At 67.5% G+C, this 24799-nt stretch overlaps 3 protein-coding genes, 1 long non-coding RNA gene and 2 other non-coding genes across 7 annotated transcripts in view; 4 read left to right on the forward strand and 2 right to left on the reverse strand.

The window, feature by feature from the left end:
* The window catches only part of MRPS2 (mitochondrial ribosomal protein S2), a 229276-nt gene extending 223007 nt beyond the window's left edge, over positions 1–6269 (forward strand). Inside the window, exons 3-6 of the mRNA XM_059656245.1 lie at positions 3640–3670; positions 3991–4125; positions 4412–4541; positions 5618–6269. Coding sequence (XP_059512228.1) covers positions 3640–3670; positions 3991–4125; positions 4412–4541; positions 5618–6227 — 906 coding nt within the window. The 3' untranslated portion in view covers positions 6228–6269. The remainder of the gene's footprint in view (positions 1–3639; positions 3671–3990; positions 4126–4411; positions 4542–5617) is intronic.
* Positions 685–3498, reverse strand: PIERCE1 (piercer of microtubule wall 1). The gene is made up of 3 exons (XM_059658496.1): positions 2737–3498; positions 1767–1848; positions 685–1047 (listed from the first exon to the last, which is right to left on the reverse strand). The coding sequence occupies exons 1-3, from the start codon at positions 2931–2933 to the stop codon at positions 856–858; spliced, it is 471 nt and encodes a 156-aa protein (XP_059514479.1). The 5' UTR covers positions 2934–3498; the 3' UTR covers positions 685–855.
* A 6072-nt stretch (positions 6270–12341) lies between the features above and the next one.
* LOC132212566 (uncharacterized) lies at positions 12342–15044 on the forward strand. Its single transcript, XR_009447761.1, has 4 exons — positions 12342–12500; positions 13078–13155; positions 14247–14320; positions 14901–15044. It is a non-coding gene; the product is annotated as an uncharacterized LOC132212566 (long non-coding RNA).
* On the forward strand, positions 12870–12999 carry LOC132212915 (small nucleolar RNA SNORA17). The gene has a single exon (XR_009447850.1). It is a non-coding gene; the product is annotated as a small nucleolar RNA SNORA17 (small nucleolar RNA).
* LOC132212900 (small nucleolar RNA SNORA43) lies at positions 13672–13806 on the forward strand. The gene has a single exon (XR_009447839.1). It is a non-coding gene; the product is annotated as a small nucleolar RNA SNORA43 (small nucleolar RNA).
* A 2260-nt stretch (positions 15045–17304) lies between the features above and the next one.
* DIPK1B (divergent protein kinase domain 1B) lies at positions 17305–23861 on the reverse strand. Of its 2 annotated transcripts, none has more exons than XM_059658498.1 (5): positions 23636–23861; positions 20792–20926; positions 19325–19432; positions 19024–19200; positions 17305–18466 (listed from the first exon to the last, which is right to left on the reverse strand). In XM_059658498.1, the coding sequence occupies exons 1-5, from the start codon at positions 23696–23698 to the stop codon at positions 17660–17662; spliced, it is 1290 nt and encodes a 429-aa protein (XP_059514481.1). In that variant the 5' UTR covers positions 23699–23861; the 3' UTR covers positions 17305–17659. The 2 variants fall into 2 exon arrangements, with proteins under 2 accessions (XP_059514481.1, XP_059514480.1); XM_059658497.1 differs by having other exon boundaries at positions 20792–20929.
* Positions 23862–24799: the final 938 nt, after the last annotated feature.

A 24799-nucleotide genomic window follows, 5' to 3' on the forward strand; every position in this document is an offset into this window, starting at 1 on the left:
TAAACGGGGGCCTAATTCCTTCCCAAATTCAGTTGTAAAACCTCTCCGGGTAAAAGTCCCATGAAGAAGGCGCTGTGGTGGTCTGTGGCCGTGGCTGCTACTGTCTGGTTTCCAAGGTAACGAGCGCCTCTCCTGAAAGGGAGGGGGGTCCTCCTGGAGGCGGGGGTCCCTGTGGCTGCCGGAGAGGCTGGGTTCTCCCTGAGGACCCTGTAGCTCCGGCCCCGGGCTGAGAACGGGCCACGCAGATGAAAACCCGCCACCGCGGCCGCGACCCCTCCTGAGGAAGCTTACTCCCTGCCTGCTTGGTTTTGGGGGTTTTTTCCCACTTTTCATTGGAAAATTTAAATGAACACGAAGGCAAGAACTGCCAGTGGGCACCTGCCCTCCACCAGCCAGGAGCGCACTCCCGCGGGTCTCGTCCACTGTGCCACCCGCCCGGCTTCCTCGCGGCGGGACCCCCAGTCTGTCCTCTGAGGCTCAGGGACCGACGCGCCCTCCTGCCTGGCTGCCTGGCACCTTCCGGGGGCTCCGCAGCGCCTCCTGGCCCAGCGCCCGGGCAGGGCGACCCTCCCCGCACAGCCGAGCAGCAGGAGCAGGAACAAGGCTGCGCAACAGACACGGGGACGCGCTCAGGGCGACGCGTGGGCCCGCCGACCTGCTCCTCGATCCCAGGTGAGTCGGGGACTCAGGATGTGGCAACATTTTAATGCAAAGGCAAGGCAGCGGCCCCCTCTCCACCTCCAATGCCGGACGGGAAAGGGCCTCACGGAGGAAAGACGTTTTGAGGGACAGCAGTGAGCTCGGGCCGTCCTGTCCCGCAGCTACGGGGGGCGGGGGAGAGGGGGGTGCCCGGCCTCAGTCGTTGCAGATGGAGGGCCTGCGGATATTGTAGCTGGGGTGGAAGTTCAGCCGGTTGTAGGAGGTGATGCAGTTGTCGGCGCCCGACACCGAGCTCTTCTCCATGTGGACGTTGAAAGAAGTGTTCCGGAACATTCCCGCGGCCGCCAGCCATCTGGAGAAGCTATTTGAATATGCGTAGAACGCTTTCTGGAAGGGCAAAGGGAACACAGCGGTGCACGGGGAGACTCCTACCCGTTCGTCATTCGGTATTTTGGGGAGAAAAAGAATTTGTAAGGAAGCGTCTCTATTCTTGCGAAGCAGCGAGGCCAGTGCGACCGGAAGGCCTAGTTGCCCCCGGCCACGCCTGCCACCCGGACAATGGCCAGTTGTGCCTCTTCCCACCGTCACACGGAGGGAGGGTCAGCTCCGGCCGCCTGTGTGTGGCATGGCCCCCCCAGGTGTGGCCACGAGCCCTGACTGGGGGTCCAGCCTCAAGCCACCCCAGTTCCTGGTTTACAAACTGTGCCACCGGGCCGGTTATCGGACGTTTCTTTGTTTGCCTCAGAACTGACATGTGTGTGTGCATAAGTGTGCGTATATGTGTGTGTGTGCATGTGTGTGTGTGCATGTGTGCACGTGCGTGCGTGCGTGTGTGTGTGTGTGTGTGTGAATGGGTCCGGTCCCTCGAGTACCGTGGGCAAGTGCACGTGCACTCTGCACCCTTGAACAATTTCACCGCCAGATCTCAGGGCAAGTCCTTCATTCCTACCCGCCCTGCTCCAGTGGGCTCCGCGGTCCCTCCCACTTTGCCGCCTGGAGCCCTGGGCCCTCCCAGCCCTCCCCCGAGGTGTGAGGGCCTTTGAGAAATCCAGGGTTCAGGTCTCTTCTAGAGACGCCCAACCTCCCACGGGCTCGTGCCCGCTTACCGGCATCTCGTGCACGGTGGGCGCTCTGCTCCCGTAGGTCTGGTTACTGGTCCTGTACACGGAGGCGGGCTCCTTGGTCCTCCTGGCCCGTGACACACATCCTGTTTTCCGTGCATTCGGTATCACCCTGCCTGAGCCCCAGCCTGCACGGGTCTGACGGGTGGAGCCTTGTTGGAAGTGCCCCAGGTTGGAGGTGCAGCCCCAGATGTGGGCTCCCGGGGAGCGCAGTGCGGCCTCCTGGTCCCTCTGCCCACCTCTGCCCACCTCTGCCCCTGCCCTTCCCAGAGAAAAGCCCTAGAGAATTTCCCAGGGTCACGAGCTGGGCCTCAGCACCCATCGGCCGGGCACACGTGGTCGTTTCCCGGTAGGCGGGTAGGCCTGGGGCTGTGTGTGGCTCAGCCTCCAGACCCCGCCACCCAGGGGGCCTCCACTCCCAGCCTCCCGAGAAGATGCCTGCAGTCCCTGGTGCCAACTCTACTAACAGAACAGGCTGGCCGTGGGCCCCACACTGTGAGGTCCTGGCACCCGCCATCTTCCACCCTCCCAGTCCTCTCTCCAGGAGCAGATCCGGCTCTGGGATTGTGGGGGGCCTGGAGGCCGGAGGACGGGATGAAGGGTGTGGAGTTTGCAGTGCACTGCAAGGGCTCGCAGGCCACCCACTCCGCTGGACGGGGAGGTTCCCACTTTCCAGGGCTCCTCTGTCTGGAGGGGAGCGGGGCTTCCCCAGCCTCCGAGGTGGGCTTCCAGACTCCTGCTGGCATCCACCCCCCCCCACTGCGGCTGGGCCCACGGACGTGTGTCCAAAGCTCTGGGCAGCACTGGGCAGCTCATCTGGTGAAAAACTGACCACGCTCTTGGCTGAGGTGCCCGGCCGGCTGGGGACCTGGGCTCCCGCACACCGCCCGCTGGGGAAGGTGGCCTCCCTCTCTCCCTCCGGCGTGTGCCCGGTGGACCCACCTGTGGCCCTCACCTGTAGCCCCGGAAGCACGCGGGGTGGTTGAACCGAGCCGGCAGGTCCTTGTCCACGCGGTAGTAGTCGCTGGTTTTCTCCAGGGCGGCCTGGGCCTCGGGCTCCGCGGGCTCCGCGCCCGCCACCGGCGCCCCGCACTCTCCGGACGCCGCGCACTCCACGGGCGCCCCGCACTCTCCGGGGTTCTCCTGGGACATCCCGCCGTCCGTCCGCGGGAGCTGCTCGGGGAAGAAGGAAAGGCAAGGCACGGCCTCCCCGCGGCCCGCGCCACCAGGGTCGCGCGGCGTCCCGTTGCTAAGCGACGGCTTGGTCGCCTGACTGGGTGGGACGGGTCCTTAAAGGCGCCGCGCCTCTGCGGGCCGGCGGGGCTGAAATGCGGGATCTAGAACCTTCGGGGCGAGCACGCAGGGCCCCCGCGGGCCGGGATCACAAACCCTCGCTTCCTGGGGTTGCAGTGCCGGGTACCGGGGATGCGGGCCGGGCGGGCCTCGTCCCAAATGCCGGGAAAGCGGCCACCGCGGGGGTTCCCGCTCCGCCAGGCCCGCCGCCCGCAGGGGCCACGCTCCCCGCGCTCGGGGCGCTCCCGGACCCCGCGAGGTCGTGCCGCGCGGAGCCCAGAGCCTGCATTTGCCTAACGTGACGGAGCCCTCCTAAGCCGAGCGGCACTGAAACCCTAAAACGATGTGGACAGAGGCCGGTGCGCCCGGCGGGCAGTGCAGGGGGCGCCGGCGGGTCCCGGGAAGCGGATGGCGCGAGAGGCCGCGCTCGGCAGGAGGCGGGAGGCCGGGGAGCGCGCGCGGACGTGCAGTGGCCCCTCCGGGCCGGCAGGCGGCGGGGCGGGCGCGCGGGCCGCGGCGGAAGAGGAGGCCGCTCTGGCACCGCGCGCGCCTCCTCCGCAGCATGGCGCCCGCCCTGCCCCGGCTGCTGAGCGCGGGTGAGCGCGCCCGGGACCCCCCCCCCGCCCCCTGCTCGCCTCCCGGGGACCCCCGCCCCCCTGCTCGCCTCCCGGGGACCCCCGCCCCCTGCTCGCCGCCTGGGGACCCCCGCCCCCTGCTCGCCTCCCGGGGACCCCCGCCCCCGCCCCCTGCTCGCATCCCATGGACCGCCGCCTCGCGGGATCGCCTCGCGGGGACCCCCGCCCCCCTGCTCGCTTCCCGGGGGCCCCCGCCCCGCCCGCACCGCCGCCGCACGGAGACTGGGGGCGGGAGGGCCCGGGAGGCCGCGCCGCGAATCCGCGCCCCGCTCTCCCCGCAGGTGCGTGGCCCCGGCCGCTCCGGCTGCACGTCCTCCAGGCGGCGACCCCGAGGCCAGCCCGGCCGCGCGGCAGGACGCTGGGAAGTGCCGCGGCCGCCGCCGTGAGCGACCCCCAGGCCGGCAGCGGCAGCGCAGGTCCGGGGCTGAGCGGGAGGGCGCGGGCCTCCCCGTTGGGGTTGAAGTCGCCAGGAGTCTGGGCTCCGCTGTTTCAGTGCAGCCTGGAGGGCCCGAGCCCGGGAGGAGGAGGGGCGGCCCAGCCCCGCGGGCGCGGTGGGCCCTGGAAGCGGCCTCGGTGTCCCCCACCCCCCCAGGACGGGGCGAGGCCGGATGGGCTCCCTCGGGGAGGGGCGGTCGGCACCAACCTCCTGGGGGGGCCCTGTGGCCCTGCGCCCCGCGAGACCCAGCACCCTGTCCCCCCCAGACCTCCAGGCCCGGGTCCTCAGCGAACCCCTCAAGCACGCGGACTTCTTCAACGTCAAGGAGCTGTTCTCCGTGAGGAGCCTCTTTGACGCCCGCGTGCACCTGGGACACAAAGCCGGCTGTCGGCACAGGTGGGCGCGAGCTGGGGGACCCTCCGCCCTGGTCCTGGGTGCAGGGTCACCTGTCAGCTTGAGGACAACCCCTTCCTCTTCCGATGGGGTCCCTGCGCCCCGGGAGAGGCCGGGGTGTCCTCGGACTCAGCTTGTATCCAAAGGGGGTGCCGCGGCCTGACCTCCCCAGCAGCGGTGGGTGTGAGGTGGGGGCTCTATACCGAGATGACCAGAACCAGGGAGGCCTGGGGACGTCCGGAGCTTGAGTACCGCGAAGGGTGACACCTTGGCCACCCCGGGGCACTGTCATGTGGGTGCTGGGAGGGAGCATCCTGGGCCCCCGAGAGGAGGGCCCCATGGGCAGGGAGGGCAGGAGGGGGGGGAGGGGCGAGGGTGAGACGGGGCCTTGGGCAGAGTCTGTTGAGGGGAAGGGACAGAGCCAGGTGGGCGTGAGCGCAAGTGGAGCTGAGGGGTGACATCTGTCCCGCCCACTGGCCCTCTGCCCTCGGGGCTCCCTCCCAGGCCTGGCTGCTCCCGTCCGGACCCCTCACACTGCAGCCTGGGTCCCTCCTTGTGCTGCGGGCCCCTCGGCCCATCCCGGAAGGACCTCGGCCATAAACCCTCAAGAACAATGACAGCCCGGCCGGCGGGCTCAGTGGTTGAGCGTTGACCTGTGAACCAGGAGGTCAGGGTTGGAGTCCCGGTCAGGGCACAGGCCCAGGTTGCAGGCTTGATCCCCAGTGTGAGGCGTGCAGGAGGCGGCCTGTCTATGACTCCTCATTGACGTTCCCATCTCTCCCCCCCTCTCCCTTCCTCTCTGAAATCAGTAAAATTTTTAAAAAGGACAAGAATGACAGAAGTGGCTGCGACGTGAACAGCAGAGAGCAGGCCACGCTCTTGTGTTCAAACGTCCAGGCGGCCAAGGAGGATGAGCTGTTAGGGCCCCCGGGGGACGGGGTGCAGGTTCCGCAGCCACGCCACCTGCCCAGCCAGCACGCACGGGAAGGGTCCTCACTGTGTGTCGTCGCTGGGAGGGGGGCCCCCACAGGAGAGGGGGGGCCCCGCTCACTCGCGGGGGGCGGGGGGGTCTCCCGCAGGTTCATGGAGCCCTACATCTTCGGGAGCCGCCTGGACCAGGACATCATCGACCTGGAGCAGACGGCCGTGCACCTGCGGCTGGCCTTGAACTTCACGGCCCACGTGGCCTACCGCAAGGGCGTCGTCCTGTTTGTGAGCCGCCACCGGCAGTTCTCCCACCTCATCGAGAACACGGCCCGGGACTGCGGCGAGTACGCCCACACCCGCTACTTCAAGGGCGGCCTGCTGACCAACGCGCCGCTCCTGCTGGGCCCCGGCGTCCGCCTGCCCGACCTCATCATCTTCCTGCACACGCTCAACAACGTGTTCGAGCCCCACGTGGCCGTGCGGGACGCGGCCAAGATGAACATCCCCACCGTGGGCATCGTGGACACCAACTGCAACCCCTGCCTCGTCACCTACCCCGTGCCCGGCAACGACGACTCGCCGCCGGCCGTGCGGCTCTTCTGCAGGCTCTTCCGGACCGTCATCAGCCGGGCCAAGGAGAAGCGCCGGCAGGTCGAGGCCCTGTACCGGCTGCAGGGCCAGGAGGAGGCCGGGGGCCAGGGTCCTGCCGACCCTGCCCTCCCGGGAACTCGGGCCTCGCTGGACGCGGGTCCTTCGCCATGACAGGTCCACCCTCCTCCTAAATAAAATCGGCAGCCGAGCCTGGTCCCGAGTTCGAGTCTTCCCCAGCCTGGCGGCCCGCTGTGGTCGCCGCTCTGGCAGCGCCTCCCGTGGCCCACGGGCCCCGCAGGTGCAGAGGACGAGCAGGGACCCGCGGGAAGCACGCTTGTCCGGGACTCTGCTCCCGCCCTCCATGTGTGAGGCTCTCACACCGGGCAGCGTGTTTCCTGCACCCGAGTGGCCCTTGGCTGGGCTGTTTGTCGCACGAGGTTGCAGGCGAGTCCCCCACTGGGTGGGCAGACAGCAGGATCCCGACGTAACAAGCTCGGGTCCGGCAGCAAGTGGCTGGGAGCCTTGTTCAGCAGTGTGGTCCGTGGACAGCCGTCTGTGTGGCCCTTCCCTGCTGCCCCCCAGGCCCCGGGTCACCAAGGTCCCTGCCCTCGGGTTCCTTGGGCTTTGAGACAGGCAGGCACATGGACGTGTCGCTTGGGCAGGGCAACAGGGGCACCTGCCCTCGGGCCACCGTCAGTGCTGGGCTCAGGCCCTCGTGCTGCCCCTCCCCGGGGGTCGGGACGGGCCCCCCTGGCCGCACTTGTGTCCCTGGGATGGGCGGGCCCTCTGTCCTGCCTGCCTCCTCGGGGTCAGCACCTACCCAGGTGCGGCCCGTCTGCCGGGGAGTGAGCAGCAGGCTCTGGGGCAGGGTAACCCGCAGTGGCTGCTCCGTGCCCACCTCTGCCAGCCCTGCCCACTCGGCACCTTCCCAAACTGTAGCTGAGCACGTGTGTGTGTGTGTGTGTGTGTGTGTGTGTGTGTGCGCGCGCGCATGCACGTGTGTGAGGCTGAATTTCCTTCTTCCCTCCGAGCACAAACCCTAAGAGGCGTCAACGACAGTTAACGTCACACAGGTGCCTAAGCGACAGGCTGCCCCAGGGCGTGAGCGCGGCCGGACCCCGCAGCCTCCTCCGGACAGTGTGTCCTGGGTCGTACACAGGACGGCTGCGCCGGGTCTTGAATATTAAATGTGGCTCGAGGACACGTGGTGACACGGCTGACGGTTTCGCGGGGCTGGCTGTGCCATCTGCGTGTGGCAGGAATGAGTCCGAAGGAGTGAGTGCAGGTGTGAGCAGCGTGCACAGCCCGGTTCAGTGAGCCTGAGGGGGCGGTGAAGGATGGAGGAAAGACGGACAAGAGAAGAAAGCTGGGTCTGGGCGGGAGGCTCCTCTCGGAGGGAGAGACAGCGCCACGGCCTGCAAGCCAAGTCTTTATTTTAGCGGATTCCACAAGGCAAAGCAAGGGCGTGGTTCCAATTCGCGGGTTTCGAATCCACTCAGTTGCATGCACCTGGTCAGGCTTTGTTGGCACCTCCGCAGCCCACACCACTCAGGCCCGAGGGACCACAGGTTCGGACCCTAAGGGCAAGCTCACAGCCACAGCCTTTGGCCATCATTGTGCTGGGACTTGCCCGTGGCTTTGCCACGAGAGGACCTGCCCTCTTATCAGTCTGAGGCTTGAACCTGTCCGAACGCTGCAGCCGCTCTCACACCCCTGTCCCTGTAGAATCGCCAGGGTCTACGGCCTCAGAAGCGCGGCGCCAAAGGGTGCCCGCCGCCAGGGCCCGTCCACCCAGAGCAGCCCAGCACACGGCCCTGTGGGCACTGCCCAAGGGCTCTGGGCGAAGCCTGGGTTGACACTGCCCAACTGGACACACGAGCGACCCTCAAAGCCCTCTGACCTGTACCCACCAAACCGCAGAACAGAAAGCTCCCTCAAGAGGCCCGCCGGCCACACGGTCAGCACCCGCCTCCTGAAACAGAAAAGCGGGTGCATGAGGCCTCAGCAAATGCCCCCCCCCCACCCCCCAGTGTTCACAGAACGCGGCTCCGTAGCAGGGAGGCCTCCCAGGATGCCCCTCTGGCCCGGCCGGCGTGGCTTAGTCGACCTATGAGCCAGAAGGTCATGGTTCGATTCCCAGTCAGGGTACATGCCCAGGTTGCAGGCTTAATCCCCAGTATGGGGCATGCAGGAGGCAGCCAATCGATGTTTCTCTCCCATTGATGTTTCTCTCTGTCCCTCTCCCTCCCTCTCTATAAAAATCAATCAAAACATATTTAAAAGCCCTAGCCGGTTTGGTTCGGTGGCTAGAGCATCGGCCTGCGGACTGAAGGGTCCCAGGTTCGATTTCGGTCAAGGGCACATGCCTGGGTTGCGGGCACGGTCCCCAGTGGGGGGCCTGCAGGAGGCAGCCAACCCATGATTCTCTCTCATCATTGATGTTTCTACCTCTCTTCCTCTCTGAAATCAATAAAAATAAATTTTAAAAAATATTTTTAAAAAAATAGGATTTGAGCCATAGCCAGTTTGGCTCAGTGGATAGAGCATGGGCCACAGACTGAAAGTCCCAGGTTCGATTCCCAGTCAAGGACACATACCTGGGTTGCAGACTCCATCCCCAGCCGTGATCGGCCTGTTCAGGAGGCAACCACTCGATGTTTCTCTCTGTGTGTCTCTCCCTCCTCCTTTGCACTCTCTCTAAATAACAATGGGAAAGAAACCCTCTGGTGAGGATTAACAATAAACAAACAAACAGGCTGGCAATGAACGGCCTTACTGAGCGTGGCTCACGGGCACCAGGCAGGCCCCCTCAGGTGCACACATCCTCCCCAGACCAAGGAGTGTCCAAGGTCGCCGGGGCACCGTGGCCACGGGGAGGAGCCGCACGTGGCAGTGAGGGCAGGCGGGGGGCTCTGCTCCATGACCAGCTCCCACATTCCCCACCTGCCACAGCTGCAGGAGCACCGGCCTGGAGGCCAGCAGCTGGCGCGCTCACGCCCGCCCACCGTCCCAGCCCCACTTCCCCACGAGGAGGCTGAGGCCCAGGAGGGAGCCGGCTGGCCCCAGGGCATGCTGGGAGCTTCTCTGGCATCTGATCCCGGGCCCTTTCTCATTGGGAAGCCGAGAAACCCCTCCCTCTGCCCCAAACGGGGTGCTCACCACATACAACACGTTCACCGAAAAGTGCCGGTGACCCACGGACTGGCCCTCAGGCCAAGTGAGGGTACTGACTTTCCGTGGGGGTTTCCCAGACGGTTTCTTCGTGTTTGTTTGTTTGTTTGTTTAGTGAATCCTCACTTGAGTATATTTTTCGATTGACTTTTAGAGAGAGGGAAAGAGAGAGGAACATCAGTTGGGTGCCTCCTGCACGAGCCCTGACCGGGGCCGGGGCGGGGAGGAGGTTGCAACGAAGTACAGGTGTGCGCCCCCCACCAGGTCATCCTCGCAGGAGAAGGGACGCAGGTGGGCGCCCCCCACCAGGTCATCCTCGCAGGAGAAGGGACGCAGGTGGGCGCCCCCACCAGGTCATCCTCGCAGGAGAAGGGACGCAGGTGGGCGCCCCCACCAGGTCATCCTCGCAGGAGAAGGGACGCAGGTGGGCGCCCCCACCAGGTCATCCTCGCAGGAGAAGGGACGCAGGTGGGCGCCCCCCACCAGGTCATCCTCGCAGGAGAAGGGACGCAGGTGGGCGTCTGCCACCGGGTGCCCAGTGGGGGCGGGGACAGTGGCGCACCTGTGGTGACCTGGGTCAGCTCTCCCTGCAGGGCCGCTGGCTCAGGGCCCCTGTCCCAGGGCGGAGGGGACGGGGTGCAGCTGGTCTTGGAGCGGGCGCCCTGGTCCCCTGGAGGCAGCAGGCAGGGCTCCAGGACCAAGGGCCAGGCCCGAGCAGCGCTCCCCACGGAGCCAGCTCACAGCGGGAAGCAGTGGGTCCCGCGGGCTCAGAGGTCAGTCGCTCAGGCCCTGGCGACTGGAGACGGGGAGACGCCTTCGCACAGGGGTGGCCTGCGGTGCCAGGGCCGAGTTCTCAGACAGCCGTCACCCCACACTCCGTCCTCCACCCCACGGCGCACAGGACGAGGTCCCCAGGACCCTCCAAACGCCCCCGCGGGTGAGGGGGTACAGAGCAGGTGACCCGGAGCTGTGTTGCCATTGGAGGGGTGGGAGGCGTCACTGGAATGGCGCATGCGCGTAGCGAGGTGGGGTCACGTGCGCGCTCAACTGCGGGCCACGCCTACTTGTCTCCGTGGGATCCGCCTGGGTCCACCCGTGTCTACGAGAGGCTCGTGCGCCCCTCCCCTGCCGCGTGGGAGCCCTGCCCGTGTCCACGCTGAGCTGGGCTGAGGCTGTTGCATATGCAACCCTCGGGGGACAGTTGGGAAACTGAGGCAGGGCAGCGGGTGGCGGGATAGCAGGCCCGCCTCGGCCAGGTCTCCACCTCCCGTGGGGGTTGCTTGGGGAATGAGAGACCCTAAGACCCTGGGGGACCCCTGCTTCCCCAGCCTCCCGAGTCCCCTCTCCCCCAAATCTGGTGGGACACAACGACCCAGAGCCCAACCGACGGACCCTCCTAGAGGCAGGGCCGGACCCCGTGTCAGTGAGTCCTCTCCGCCCGCCTGAGGCCACGGACAAGGACACGATGTCCTGTCGCTTTGGGGGCACTGCACATGAGCATTGGCTTGGGGCAGGGACCCCCCAGTTCTGACGTCCTCAGGGGAGACTGCGGCCTGGAGGAGCGGCCCACGGTCTGGAATGGTGTCCCGGTGTCAGTGCCGCCCGCACCGAGGTCCCCGAACCTCAGAAGCCGTGTATCCCGCCCGCCGCTCCCTTCCTTCCCCGGCCATGTCCTGGGGCAGCTGGTTCTCATACAAGGCTCCTCCCTGGTGTTAGCCGTGTACACGCGTGTTGCTGAGGATGAGGCCACGCAGGGCACCTGGTCTGTGCAGCAGCACGTTCACTGCGAGAAACTAGAAAAAGTCAAAGGTGCAGTGGAGCCCATAGAGCAGTGGTTCTCAACCTTGGCTGCACATTAGAGTCACCTGGGAATCTTTCTAAAATCCTGGTTTCTGGGCCTCATCCTCCGAAAACTCTGTTTCTTTGTTATGGGGTGGGGCCACAACATGAGTAACAAAGAAACAGAATTTCCGGAGGATGAGGCCCAGAAATCAGGATTTTTAAAAAAGATTCCCAGGTGATTCTAATGTGCAGCCAAGGATGAGAACCACTGCCATAGAATGACCCAAAGCCCAGCTCCGATGTGCCCCTCCAGCTGGGGTGCCTGGGCCGTGCTGGGGGCCCTCAGCGGGCAAGCACCAAGCCAGGGACTCCCTCAGGCTCGAGCCACCTCGCTGAGCTGGGTGTGACGAGCTGGGTGACACTGCCGTGCGCCCCAGGAAATGTTCTAAAAGGGGGTGCCCGCCACTGTCCGAGCCCCTCTGGTCCCAGCAGGACAAGACAAGGAGCACCAGGCTCCCACCTACCCGGCCGGCACCCAGGCCAGCAGTGTGGCTGCTGCTTGGAGCCCCAGAGCGGGTGGTGGGGAGGGTGGGGGGTGGGGGGGTGGGGGGGTGGACAGGACGAGAGGGTGCCGCTCGGATCCCAGCGGCCAGGGGGAGTCACGGGAGGCCCCGGGTCCCTCTGCAGAGTTCTAGAAACTTCGCTATTTTGGAGAATTAGGTCCCTCCGGACGCAGCTTCCGCCAGGCTGGTGGGTGGAAAGGAAGGGGGCGTCCTTCTCCCACCTACCCAGCCAGCCCGTCTGTCCCCCGAAGTCAGGACCCTTCTGTCTCTGCACTGCAGTCCCCAGGGGAGGGCACCCCCTGGCCAGGGACTGGGCACTGCAGGGGATGCCCAGACTTCGGCCCAGTGGCCGGCCCGGTGCCCCGGGTCCTCCCTCCACTCGGCCCCCACAGACGCGCTGTCCCATTGTCCTGCGGGTTCTCCTCGGTGCCCCTGTCCCGCAGCCAACGAGAGCGGCCCCGGCTCAGGGCCATCGCGCGGCCACGCTAGACACCGCGGAGCGCGAGCGCCGCTGCAGGTGCTCCGCACGGGCCGGCCGATCCCGCATCCGCCACCGCGGGGGGCAGTTCCCCGGCGCCCCGTTTTGCAGGGTCGCACCCCCCAGGAGCCCTGCAGCCGCAACTATCCGAACCGAGTCGCCGGCCGGAGGGTGGGTGTCCGGCCTGCGGGGCGGGCGCGGGCGGGCCGCGAGGGGGCGCTGCGGCGGCGGGGAGCGGTGGGCGCGGCTTGGGCCTCGGGGCGCCGTCCGCGCTATAAAGGGCGCCGCTCGCGCTCTCGCGCTCTTTCCGGGCGGCGGGGCGGCGGGGATGGCTGCGTCCGTGGCTGTTCCGCGCGGCCCGGGGTCCGCGGCCCCGGCGCCCCCGCCCCCGAGGGGCCCGCCGGTGTGGAGCCTCCGGGTGGCGCGCGCCGCGGAGAGGCGGCGGGGACGGTGAGGGAGCGGCGGGCTGGGGCCTGCGGACGCCTCCGAGCTTTGGGCCACGTGCTCTTGCTGGAGAAGGGGGGTCGGCGCCCCGGCTGGCGCGGGGGTCTGGTGCCCGGTCGCCTGCGGTCCGGCGGCTCCCCGGCCGCGTCCCTCCTGGTCTTGCATCCGCCCCCACTGCGTGTGGCCTCGGTGACCTCTCCGGGGAGCTGCCTGCTGGCAGCCGAGCCCCGGGAGGGCGTCCTGGGCCCGGTGAGCCCACAGTCGGCGCTGGAGCAGCGGGGTCCCCGGGGCAGCTTGCAGATGCGGCCCTGCCGTGGGAGGCCTCGGTGGCCGCGGGCCCGGGGGGGGGGGGGAGCGTGGGCTGTCCGCGCGCGCACTGCCCCTAGAGGCGTTGCAGGTGTGGCTGCCGTGCCGCGCCTGCGTCATGAGGCGGCAGAGAGCAGAGAGGCTCGCCTACGCCCAGCGTCCTGGCCGTGGGCGCGTGGATGGTTGACGGCCTGACACGGGGCGCGCTCTGGGCTGCTGGCGGGGGGGGGGGGTGGCGGCCCGAGCCCGTGGGGTAAAAGGTCCTCGATTCTCCTAGGTCGCGGCCGGCCCCGATCGCGGCCCGCATGCGTCTGACGGCAGGAGGTAGGAGCCGGCGCAGGGCCGAGTGGGGAAGGTGAGTAGGGTTGGGGCCGCTTGGTGTAGGTCTGAGCATTGCTTACTGCCACGTGGATAAGAATCGTGGCAGAGAAATTTTCCTTTGGGGGCAAAAAATGTCTCCTAGCGACCCGATAATTCAAAGCCTTCAGTGGGTGTGAGTGTTGCGGGGTGTGGGTGGGGAGCTGCTCTGCCACTTAATGCAACTCTGGCTGTGCACCCGACGCACCCGAAATCCTGCTAGAGGTTCCAGACGGTGCCGCAGGCCAGGGGCACCTCGGGCGAGTGAGGCCTGACGTCCCGAGGACTCGCTTCCCAGGCCAACACCCTCCCCTCGGTGTGGGGACCTCCTCACTGGGAGGCCCCGAGGGGTGCAGCAGTCTGTAGGGCCGGCCCTCCTGGCTGCACGTGTTCCCCAGGCTCTTCAGACCCTGAACTGGGGCCACAGTGGGCGGCCCGGTGCTTGCTTTCTGCTCTGGGTGCCCGCCTGGGGTCAGAAAGGCGCCAGTGTGTGTGTGGGGGGGTGGCTGCCCTGCGGGTGCTGGACCTGCCGGCACCACAGATGCGGCTGCCTGCTGCACCTGTGACGCCCGGGCACAGAGGAAGTGGCTATTTCTACACTCATTGCTCAGAACCGTGGGCACTGAGAATGGTTTGTAGCCTGACATTCCTGGCGCGCCCGCCGGCTGGCGTTTGGGGTTCGTGTGTGGGACCTGTGCTCAGGCTTCCACTTGGGAACCGCGGGCGGGACCTCGGCGGGTGGGTGGGTGCAGGTGGCAGACGCCGTGGGGCTGGCGGCACAGGGCTCCTGCCTGGAGGGTTCAGAGGGCTGGGCTTGTGCGCTCCCTGTCCCTGGGTGGGCGGTTGGGAGCCACCTGGCACATGAGCACCCACACTAGCGACCCTGAGGCAAGCAGAGAACTCGGGGAGCGGGAGGGGCTTGGTCAGTTAGGGGTGGGGGTGCCAGAGGTCGGCGCCCAGCATTTGCCTGTCTGAGTTGGGAGTCGGGCCCCACGTGGATGCCCTCATGGGGCGATGGTAACTGACCGTCCCAGCCAGGGCACGGGGGAAGGGGGTGGAGGTGTGACCCGCTGTCCTTGTCCTTTGCAGTTGAGAGCTCGGTGCTTGGCAGCCAGACAGGATGGGGCCATGTGCTCAAGGCATAACCACCTGGTTCCAGTCTGGTGAGACGCTTTGTAGCTTGTTTCCTAAAATGTTTCCATGTGAGAGTGGACCTGTGTGGCCCTCCCAGGACACGTGGCCCTCGGTCAGCAGCACACGTGTTGGGGGCGCGGTGGCCCTGGGGGAGGGAGGGAGGGCTGGGGGAGGGCTGGTGGTGAAGCCCCTTGACCTCTGGAGGCCGAGCTCCCTGCCTGCGCGGTGGTGTCGGTGACCGGTGGCCGAGGACAGCTCGCCCAGGAGCTCGGTCCTGTAGGACAGCGAGGACTTGTCCCCTCACCGGCCTGGGGGTCAGGAGCGGCCGGCAGTGATTTCTGAGGTGCAAGCTCTGGCTGCTGGCAGGAGGCCGAGTCCTCACGCCTGGCTCCCCCAAAGCCGTGTGGCCCTAGTGGGGAGCGGGGGCTTCTGGGAGATGGCAGCATGTGTGTTGTTGCCCTCGATCTCTGTGGCCCTGGGTCCAGGTTTGGGAGGGAGGGAGCGTCTGTTCTTGCTGCCACGGGGAGGGGAGTCTTGGTGAGCTGAGGGTGATGGCCCAGCCTGGGCGCACTGCAGGGTCCTCAGAATCGGCTGGTTTTCTTTCTACAGATGGGGCTCCTGTGGACCAGCCCGGCGACGCCTCTGGTTGAGAGCAGAGCGCGTGGAACAGGCTCCCTGGCTCACATCACAGCAGACGGACAGACAGACAGATGCACCTCATGCTGCTGGTGGCAGCATCTCCTGTGGGCGGGCGGGCGGGCGGGCGGGTGGAGTCCTTTGTGCCGGATGCGGGGAGGCAGCAGATGCACCGCTGGCCGCTGTTGCTGGGGACGCTCATTCACATGTTCCGAGGGGCGAGGTGCCAGGTGACCCTGCAATTACATGTGTGTGTCCAGGTTCTTGAATAAAGGAAACCGTGTTTGTTCACTGACGTGCGCGTTGATCCAAGGAACGGAGGAGACTCCCTGGCGTGGGGGTCGTTCCATGGTGCAGTGTTGGGGGCGTCAGTGGTTTAAGCTGCCCTGTGTGATGGTCTCCAGCACGAGGCCCACTGTGGCGAGGGGACTCGTTGCCCGTTTTAAATGAAGTGTCAGCTCGGGCCTGTGGGAGGACACGGAGGACGGGCTGCCCGGGCCCGTACCAGTTGGGAGGGGGCGGGGACAGTGTCGTGTGGCCTCGCCATAGGTGACACCAGACGAGCTCGGTGGATTCACTTAGGAAGTGGGTCATGGGAGAGGCGTCTCCCTGAGCTTCACACAGGAGCCTGTGGCCGCTGCCCCTTCAGCATCCAGGGAGCCTTGCGGGGTCCAGAGGGGCAAGTCGGCGGCCAGGCTGCTCACGGGTTCCGGGTGGCCAGGGCACTGCAGTGTCGGCGCCTGAGGGACTGACCCTCAGGCCGGGTCCTCCAGACTTCAGGCACCAAAGCATCAACAGGGCTGCCCGGGGAAGGTTCTCGCCTCCTGTACGGCCCCGGACGGGCAGCTGGGGGTCCTGCTCAAAGCCTGTCCCCTCCTGCCCAGTCCTCTGCCGCTTCCTGGCCTGACACGGGGTGGAGACACCGCTGTGTTGGGAACCTGGCCGGGCGAGCAGCCTTCCTCTGACCCCAGTGGAGTCTGGGAGGGGCTCACTGTAGTGACCCTGCCCGAGCTGCTTGGGGTAGAGGGTCTTTCACCAGGAGCACCCGCGGGTGCACACACTTCCCTGGGCACATGTCCAGCAGGCCCACTTGTCCTTGTGCCGGCCTGGCTGCTCTGCTCTGAGGGGGCACCTCCAGCATCCTGGTGTCACCAGGGGTCCCCGTGTCGCTGGGGTTACGTTCTCACCCTAAACATAACGGATGCACAAGAGGTCACTTCCAAATAGAGTAACTTTTCAGGCACTCGGGACACCTTTTTCTGGGTTTTTTCATACCTCTAGGCCAGTGGTCGGCAAACTCAGTCAACAGCGCCAAATATCCACAGCACTTCTTCAAAACAGACCCTCCCAGGCCAAAAACCGACTAATGCGCCTGGGCCGTACGCGCACCCGCACGTGGTATTTTGTGGAAGAGCCACACTCAAGGGGCCAAAGAGCCACATGTGGCTCGCGAGCCACAGTGTGCCAACCACGGCTCCAGGCTGTGGTTTGGCTGTTTTCTTAGAAAAGTTGCAAAATCACAATTTCCAATACAGCCTATTGAGGGAAATCCACAGCTAGCCCTGCCAGTGGCTCAGTGGCTGCGCGTCCCTACGAACCAAGAGGCCAGGGTCAAAGTCCCACTCGGGACACATGCCGGGGCTGCAGGCTTGATCCCCAGCTGGGGAGATCAATGATTCTCACTGGTTTCGATCTCCCTCTCTGAAATCAATAAACATGTATTAACACTTTTAAAACTCCACATCTAAGTGGCCCCACACATTAAGGCAGTGGTTCTCCACCTTCTGGCCCTTTAAATACAGCTCCTCACCCTGTGACCCAACCATACAATTATTTTCGTTGCTACTTCATCACTGTAATGTGGTTACTGTTATGAATCATCATGTAAATATCTGAGATGCAGGACGGTCTTAGGCGACCCCTGTGAAAGGGTCGTTTGACCGCCAAAGGGGTGGGGACCCACAGGTTGAGAACCGCTGGTTTAAGGTGAGCGGAGCCTCTAACTGCCCAGAGCGCAGTCCTACACGTGGACTCCACCCCAACGGGGATCCGCGGGCAACCGTTACACCGATGTCTGAGGATGAGCCGGGAGGGTGAGCGCTAGGAACACGGGTATTAGCTGGGCCCGGGCCCCATTCAGGTGGGGGCTGGACCAATCAGGAAGGTCCGCCTCCAGCATCCTATCACCCCCTCATCCCAGATAACTACCCAGGGCTGGCTCTAGGAGTGGGGCCAGGCAGACTCGGCCCCTGAAGCCTCCGGTAGCCTTGACCCTGACCTGGAGTGCTCTGTGCAGGAGGCGAGGGCAGGCCCAGGCGGCCAGAGGTGGTCTGGGCAGCAGGGGGCCTGGTCCAGGGCACAGTGAGGGGAACAGCACTCACAGAAAAGCTATTTATTTACATCCGATGATCTTGAAAGTAACAAAACCCAACTCAGCCTGGGCGGGTCGCCTTGGCCAGCCCTTGGTAGGTTCCAGGTCCATCCTTCCTGCTCAACAGTCCTTCCATCTGGGTTGCTGGACCCTGGGGAAGGGCGGGACGGTGAGGGGGCCCCTGGTCACAGGACCCCTGGGCTGGACACGACAGCCCGGCCCAGCCCCTGCAGCCTCGCCTTCGCCCGTGACAGGCGAGGCGGGAGGAGGCTCGGGGCCAGGGCGGCTGAAGGGCCGGGCGGGGGACGGGCAGTCCTGTCCGGCAGTCCCGGCGGGAGCCCGGCGGGCGGGCGGCCGGCCGTCAGGAGTACTTGGTGTTGGAGATGGTCTTCCAGAGCAGCGTCTTGAGGTGGCTGAGCACCAGCGAGTGGTGCGCCTCCACCTGGCTGGCCAGCCCGCTGAGCGTGGTGCAGGTGCGCAGCTGCCGGCCCAGCTCCGCGCGCAGCTCGCGGGGGGCGCCGGGCAGCAGGTAGTCCCGCAGCAGCTCGCACACCTTGGCCAGGTTGGGCTGCAGGAGGTCGCCCTTGCACTGCCGCAGGAGCTGGTCGCAGGGGGCCCTGCAGTCGCGCCCGTAGGTGCAGTCGGTGCTGTGCTCGCAGCGGCGGCCGCGCAGGAAGCGGCGCACGGCGGCCTCGGGCGCCACCTGCTGCAGGTCAGCCATCCGGAAGTCGTACGTGGCCGTGTAGCCCACGTTGGCCAGCGTGGTCTCGCACATGTAGAAGGTCCCGTAGGCGCCGTGGAACAGCTCCTCCACGAACTCCAGCAGGCCGATGGCCACCTTGGCGCGCCAGGGCCACGGGGGCCCCAGCCACTGCTGCAGGGCCTGGTGCAGGGCGGGGGGCAGCAGCGGGCGCAGCAGGGGCGCCGCCCCGTGCCAGGAGCCGGGCGGGACGCCCTCGGTGACGTACAGGTCCCCGCAGAAGCCCAGCAGCCGGGCCGCGTGCTCCTTGTCCTGCAGCGACAGCAGCAGCAGGAACTCGTTGCGCTGCAGCAGGGCCCACACCGACTTGGCCTCGGCCAGCGACACCCGGCTGTCCTGGTTGAAGTCGGCCAGGAGCAGGACCTGCCCCACCAGCGCGGGCAGCGAGGGCAGGTCTCCCAGGTTTGCCTGAAGTTTGGGGCCAAACGAAAGGGGGGACAGTGGTTCAGAGCCAGGGTATGGCTAAGGTGGCAGGGCGCCGGCCTTGGTGTGGGTGTCAGGCCCTCAGGTGCCCTGGTGCTGGCCGGGTGGGCTGCACCCAGGACCCAGCACATCCAACAGCTTAGAGGAGGAGCCCAGCCTCCAACTGCCACCTCCTGGAAGCCCACCCTGACTGCCCACCCACCAGCATCTCTTGGAGCTGCTCTGAGGACTGTGTCCCCGTGTCTCCACCAGGGCTCAGGGGCTTGGGGGTGGGCACCTCAGCACGGAGGTGAGAGCCTGCTGGGCAGGGCCAGTCGCTTCTCTTCTGCCCTCACCCCACCTCCCGTGCACACCCAGCTAGCCCTGCTCTCCCTACCGACACCCCGGGAGCAGGGTGCTCCCTGCCTCGTGGGCGAGCCTGATGCTTGGAGCTGGGGCCCAGCCAGAAGCCTGACCCCCGGAAGGCCCCACCAGGCCTGCCTCCCGCTCTGTGCACACGCCCCTGAGCATGGACTGGACGCAGCCCCCCGAGAGCCGCTGACCTTGAGGAAGCTGAGGGTCATCTCCCGGAACTCTTGGATGGAGGTGCCCCGCGTGGGCTTGTCAAACAGCACCAGCTCCCGCCGGGGCGCCGCCTCCGCCGCCTCCTGGGCGCTCCGGCTCTCCTCGATGCCGCACTTGATGGTCACCTCCTTGCCCTGCCAGAGCCCGCTGTACACCTGGGTGGGCGCAGGGGTCCCCATGTAGAAGTCTCCCTCCCGCTGCACCCAGGCCTCTGAGCCAGGCCCCCAGCCCGCGGGGGCGGCCTCCCGGCCCGGCCCTGCCTGGCTGCCCCGGGCTCACCTGCTGGCTGGGCACAGAGGACAGGCAGGTCCGCCACTCCACCTTGTGCAGCTGGCACAGGTCCTGGCACAGGGAGCCCGAGATGATGCCCTTGTGGTACTGGTCACACTAGGAGGAGGACACGCCGGGAAGTGGCCTGGGAGACGGGGCTCAGGGGCTCCAACGCTGGCCGCCCCGCGCCCCCCCTTTACATGCTGTACCCCTGGGCGGTGGCCGAAGCCCTCATCACGTCTGCCAGGGCCCCTGGCTCCTGGGCCACACACTCCTCGGAGGGCCCCAACGCTGGCGCCTGCCCAGCTCACTGCGCTCTCCGCACTGAGCTCTCCGACTGTCCCTGCACCATCCCTCGGTCCCCGAGACACCGGCTTCTCCTGGCTCAGTTGCTGAGGGGGCAGCCAGGCCGGGACAGACACGCACCCTCACCGCTACCCAGGTGCCCGGTTAGAGCCCACAGCCGGCGGGCACGTGCCAGCTGGGTAGGTGATGCGGTCCGGCTGCCTCCCCTCCTGAGGCAGGCAGGCTCCCCCAGCGCCTCTCTGGACTGTCTGTCCCCTGCAGCCCCTCCAACCCCCACCACGCATCAGCCAGAGGCACAGCGGGGAGCTCTCAGCAGCCATCCTGTCGGCTCCAGAGTAGCTGCTGGGCAGGAACAGGGCGGGGGTGAGGGAGCCGAGCCGGCCCTTCCCTCTGCAGGGACTGGAGTGGATTCTGAGGTGCCCTCGGATGCCATGGAGCCCAGGCCTGGCCAGCCAGGCCCGGAGGAGGCAGAGGCAAGGGAGCACAGCGCCACCCATGCAGGGAGGAGGGAGGACGGGTCAAAACCAGGCTGAGGCCTGGGCTCCATGTGAGGGCGGCGTCGGCTGTGGCAGCCCCGACGGGGAAGGGAAAACAGAAAATCCAAAACCACACCCTCCACCCCCAGGAGGGAGGCCCCCACCCCAAGGGGTCTGCTCTGCAGCAAACCCCAGGGTGGCCACCAGGAACCGTGGGCGGCAGGCTGCTCGGAGAGGCGCCGCCAGGGCGGGCGGGGCGGGCACGGAGGCTGCGGTGGGCGGTGTGTCCTCGAGGCCCGTTTCCCGTCTGCAGTCTGGGCCGCACTGGGGACTCGGAGGGCAGCACCCCATCCTTGAGCCCGGGGCCTGCCCTCCGGGTGTGGCCTGGACCAGCTGCGGAGCCTCTGAGGCGGCTGGGGGCCCTCAAGGTCACCAACATCTGCCCGTTCCTGTCTCCCTCCCAAACCTCTGGAGTCCACCCATCTGTCCATCCCTGGCACCAGCCGTGCCCCCTGGGTGCCTGCAGGGCGCCCCCAGCCCTGCCCTCCTCCCACCACCCCATCTCCTCCTCCGCCAGCCGGAGGGTCCCTCCTAAACCCACTTCAGGGCCTCAGAGGACGGCGGGTCCCTGCCTGGCCCGCCCAGGCCGCACGGGGAGGGACGGAGCCCACGCCCAGCCCACGGGGACACTTACGATGACCGCCTGGCACACGTGCCCGCGGCAGAGTTCCGTGTAGGACGAGTAGTTCACGTACGCCAGCCAGCTGCCCGCAAAGACGCCCAGCCAGACCAGAAAGACGTACTTGACCCTGAGGCCCGGGAGCCGGCCCTGCTGAGGGAGGGAACACGGGGGAAGCACCACATTTGGGGGTGTCACCCCCTCTCAGACCCCAGCCTTCCGTGGGCCTCCCTGCCCCAGCACCAGCACTGCGCAGCCCAGGGACGCCCGGGGGCCTCCCCCACCTTCCCACCCCTCGGCTCACACACTCGGAGGTAGGGGCAGGTGCCCAGGCTGTGACTGTAAATACATGGGCAGCCCAGCCAGCATGGCTCAGTGGTTGAATGTCCACCTGTGAACCTGGAGGTCACGGTTCGATTTCGGGTCGGACATGCCCGGGTGCGGGCTCGATCCCCAGTAGGGGGCGTGCAGGAGGCAGGGAGGGAGAGGGAGAGATGGAAACACCAATGATGAGAATCACTGATCCACTGCCTCCTGCATGCCCCCCACTGGGGATCGAACCAGCACCCTGGGCCTGTGCCCTGACCCGAAATCGAACCGTGACCTCCAGGTTCACAGGTCGACGTTCAACCACTGAGCCACCCGGCCAGGCAATAAAAATACATTTTAAATAAACACACGGGGCAGGTAGAAAACCAGTTTCAAAACGGGGGTCAGAGGGGAGTCAGCTCTGTACTCTGCCGAATAAAGATGTCTTACACATCTCCCTCCTGTCTTGCCCTCATTTCGTAGTGACCTCTGATGAGAGTGGGCGGAGAACGCCGGGCAGGCAACGGCCTCCAGCGGGGGAGAGTTCCCGCTGGGCCTCGGAGGCCTCGGGGGCAGAGGGCAGGGCCCCGGCCGCACAGTCGGCCTTGGAGCCCGGGCCTCACACACCCACACTCCCGGCAGCCAAAGGGGGCACAGCCCAGGGCCACTGACCGGAGACCGGACTCCCGGGCCGCTCCAGGCGGGAGTCTCACCGCCTCAGGAAGGAGGGGTCCTGACGCCCGCCCGCCCGCCCGCCCGCCCGCCGCGATAGACCCTGCAGGCCTGACGCTCCGCGGAGGACACCGGGCACAGCCTGGCCGGAGTGGCTGTGGCTGAGCACCGACCCGTGAACCAGGTCACTGGTTCGATTCCCGATGGGGCACAGCCTGGGTTGTGGGCACATTCCCAGTAGGGGGCGTGCAGGAGGCCGCCTACGGATGTTTTTCTTTTCTTTTCTCTTTTTAAAAATATGTTTCCATTGATTTTTAGAGAGAGGAAGGGAGAAGGATAGAGAGATGAAAAATGATGAGAGAGAAGCATCATCGATAGCCAGCCTGTCCTCAGAGGAGGCACCATGGCCAGCACTGGCCACGCCCCCCAACCCTGCAGCCTGGGCCTCGGGGGCCACTGAGGAGCAGGGGGGGGGGGGGCCGGGAGCCGGTGAGGAGGTTGGGCCTGAGGCCACTTGTCCCTGCCACGGGCCTGTTTCCGTCTGATTTGTTCACAAGGAAAAACAGGAAAGCGAGGGGGGGGGGGGCGAGCAGCTGGGGGTGTTGTGGCCAACGGGGTACTTCCCACTGGGCGGGGCCTGGGTGGGCTTTCAGCACCGGGGTCCTGGGGGGCAGGAGGGCAGGCTGGACCCGCGGGTGGGGGTGGGGTGGGGGGCGACCAGGCGTCACAGAGCCATTGCAGGAGCCTGCAGGGCCCAGTACAGCCCTCTCCCCACCCCAGCCCTCCAGGCGCCAGGTCCCTCCAGGGCGCTGACCCCTCTGGCCAACTAGGGCTGAACCCCAGGTCCTCATCTCCCGTGGGCACTTCCGCCAGGACCAGCCCGACCCCCTCCTCCTGCCCCGAGGGAGCCCTGGGCGGGGCAGGCCTCCCTCCTGTGCAGGAGCCACGGGAGGGGGGGGGGTGCTGGGTGCTGGGGGACAGGCCAGCACCATGACTGCGCCCACAGGTGGCTCCCCACACGCACCGCCCACCTGGGCGGGGTTTCACTGACACTGAGGGCGGCGGAGCGGGGCTCAGACCAGGGGGCCCCTGGGTTCCTCCCGCTGCAGCCGCTGTGCCCCACCCACTCTGCAGGCCTGGGCCGCCCCTTCCATCAGGGCTGGGACCAGAGCATGGGGGGGCCTCCCCACGGGCCCTGGCGGGCACAGGGCGTCTGGCAGACACGTCACCCACATGGCCCGGGGCTCCCAGTCTCCCCGGAGTGGAGCAGCTCAGGGGGGCCCTGGGCCAAGGAGGCCACCCCAGGGCAGCCTCATGCTGGGACCCAAAGGCTCGGACCCGGCCGACCTGCAGGCCTGGGTCACAGACGCGCCTGGAGCGCTCGGCTCCGCCTCGGGCCTGGCTCGGGCCGCCCCCCCCACCCCCCCGCGGAGGCGACGCCCCCCCCACCCCACCCCGCAGCCAGCGCCCAAGGCACCGGGCTCCCTGCAGACGGAGGGCCTGGCGAGGACAGGCCTTGGCAAGGTCAACCCGGGGTCAGGCGCCCCCTAAACGCCCGCGGGGTGCCTGGGGGAGGTGGGGGAGGTCCCTCTTGGGGCGTTCCTGCGCCCCGAGTTCCCGCTGCAGAGCGAGCCTTGTCTTTCGGTGGCGGACAGAGGAGCGGTTCTGGGCTTCGGGGAGCGGGTCCTGCGGCCCCACCACGCGGCTCGGCCCCCCGCCGCCCGGCCCCGGCCCCCGGCGGCCACGCACCCGGCGTCCTGAACCCGACCCCGCTCCCCCCCGCTGCCCCCCGCGCCCGCTGGACCCCACGCGCCGGCCTCCGCCCAGCACCGAGGCGGGGGGCGGGGGGCGGGGGGCGGGGGCGGGCGGGGCGCCTACCTGCGGGCCCCGGGCGAAGGGGCGGAGGAGCACCAGGTGCGCCAGGCGCCGCAGCCGCCGCATGGTGGGCGCCCGGGCTCGGCTCCCCCGCTGCCCCGCGGGCCGGTCCGCAACGGCCGCGCTCCTGCCGCCGCGCGCTCTCCCGCCGCCTTCTCGCGAGGGCGCGCTCCTCCGCGGAGACGGGGGCGGGGGGCGCTGCTCGGGGACGCGGGGGGAGGGGGAGGGGGCAGGAGGCGGCGGCAGAGCGGGGGAGGGGGGGGCGGGGACAGGAGGGCGGGGGAGGGGATGCTCAGGGGCGGGGGGAGGAACGGGGACGGAGAGGCGGGCGGGCGCCGCAGCGGGGAGCCGGTCCGGGTGGAGGTGCCGCACCCCCGCCGCGCGCCCCCAGCCCGGAGCCTCCCGCACACCCGGGGGCGGGGCGGCGCCGCGCCGGCCGAGGGCGGGTGAGCCCGGCCTCCTTCAGGCCCTTCGGCGGGTCGGGGGGGGGGGGGGGCGGGGAGCCCGGCGCTGTGGGGACAGGTCCCGAGTGGGGCTGCCTCCGTGTCTTAGAGGACAAGTCCCCGCACCGTTCCCCGCGCAGCCGTGGGCGCTCGCACCGGAGGCGCCTGGGCAGAGCCCTGAGCAGCCCGCCCCTGCCCTGCCCCGCGGCCTGGGCACCTGGGCACCGACGCTGGGCGGCCAGCCCCTCACCCTGGGGGGTGCCACTGGTTCCAGAGGCGCAGCCGAGCCCTGTCCCTCCGCGGCGGGGAGCCCGGGTCCTGGGTGCGATCGGCCCTGAGTCCAGCGTGTCCCCCAGGCCCGTCCCCGCCTCCTGCCCTGGCCTTCCCCGGGCTGCGGAGGGGCGGCCTGTGCGCCTCTGGGGCAAAGGGTGCCCTCCCTCCTCTCCTCGGCGCTGGCTCCTGGCTCTCGAGCTGAGCTGCGAGGTGCTTTCTGTCTCCTGATGCGAGTCCACACCCCACAGGGGACCGGGAAGGTTTTCTCCAGGCCTCTGGGCTGTCTCTTCCGTTTTCTCTTTATTGATCTCAGAGAGGAAGGGAGAGGGAGAGAGAGAAACATCCATGAAGAGAGAACCATGGATCCGCTGCCTCCGCTCGCCCCTCACTGGGGATGGAGCCGGCCACCCCCGCCTGCGCCCCCGGCGGGAACCAAGCCCTGGAATCAGCC

The sequence above is a fragment of the Myotis daubentonii genome, chromosome 11, assembly GCF_963259705.1.
Source record: "Myotis daubentonii chromosome 11, mMyoDau2.1, whole genome shotgun sequence".
Classification (NCBI taxonomy): domain Eukaryota; kingdom Metazoa; phylum Chordata; class Mammalia; order Chiroptera; family Vespertilionidae; genus Myotis; species Myotis daubentonii.

What these genes read in the sequence shown, in the direction of transcription:
- DIPK1B (XM_059658497.1), bottom strand. Translation starts at nt 23,698, where the DNA reads ATGCGGCGGCTGCGGCGCCTGGCGCACCTGGTGCTCCTCCGCCCCTTC. An exon ending in CCTTCGCCCGGGGCCCGCAG is followed by an intron (nt 20,930 to 23,635) that starts GTAGGCGCCCCG and finishes TCCCTCCCTCAG; the next exon opens with CAGGGCCGGCTCCCGGGCCT. An exon ending in CCTCTGTGCCCAGCCAGCAG is followed by an intron (nt 19,201 to 19,324) that starts GTGAGCCCGGGG and finishes GCGCCCACCCAG; the next exon opens with GTGTACAGCGGGCTCTGGCA.
- PIERCE1 (XM_059658496.1), bottom strand. Translation starts at nt 2,933, where the DNA reads ATGTCCCAGGAGAACCCCGGAGAGTGCGGGGCGCCCGTGGAGTGCGCG. An exon ending in GCGTGCTTCCGGGGCTACAG is followed by an intron (nt 1,849 to 2,736) that starts GTGAGGGCCACA and finishes GTCACGGGCCAG; the next exon opens with GAGGACCAAGGAGCCCGCCT. An exon ending in CCACCGTGCACGAGATGCCG is followed by an intron (nt 1,048 to 1,766) that starts GTAAGCGGGCAC and finishes TTGCCCTTCCAG; the next exon opens with AAAGCGTTCTACGCATATTC.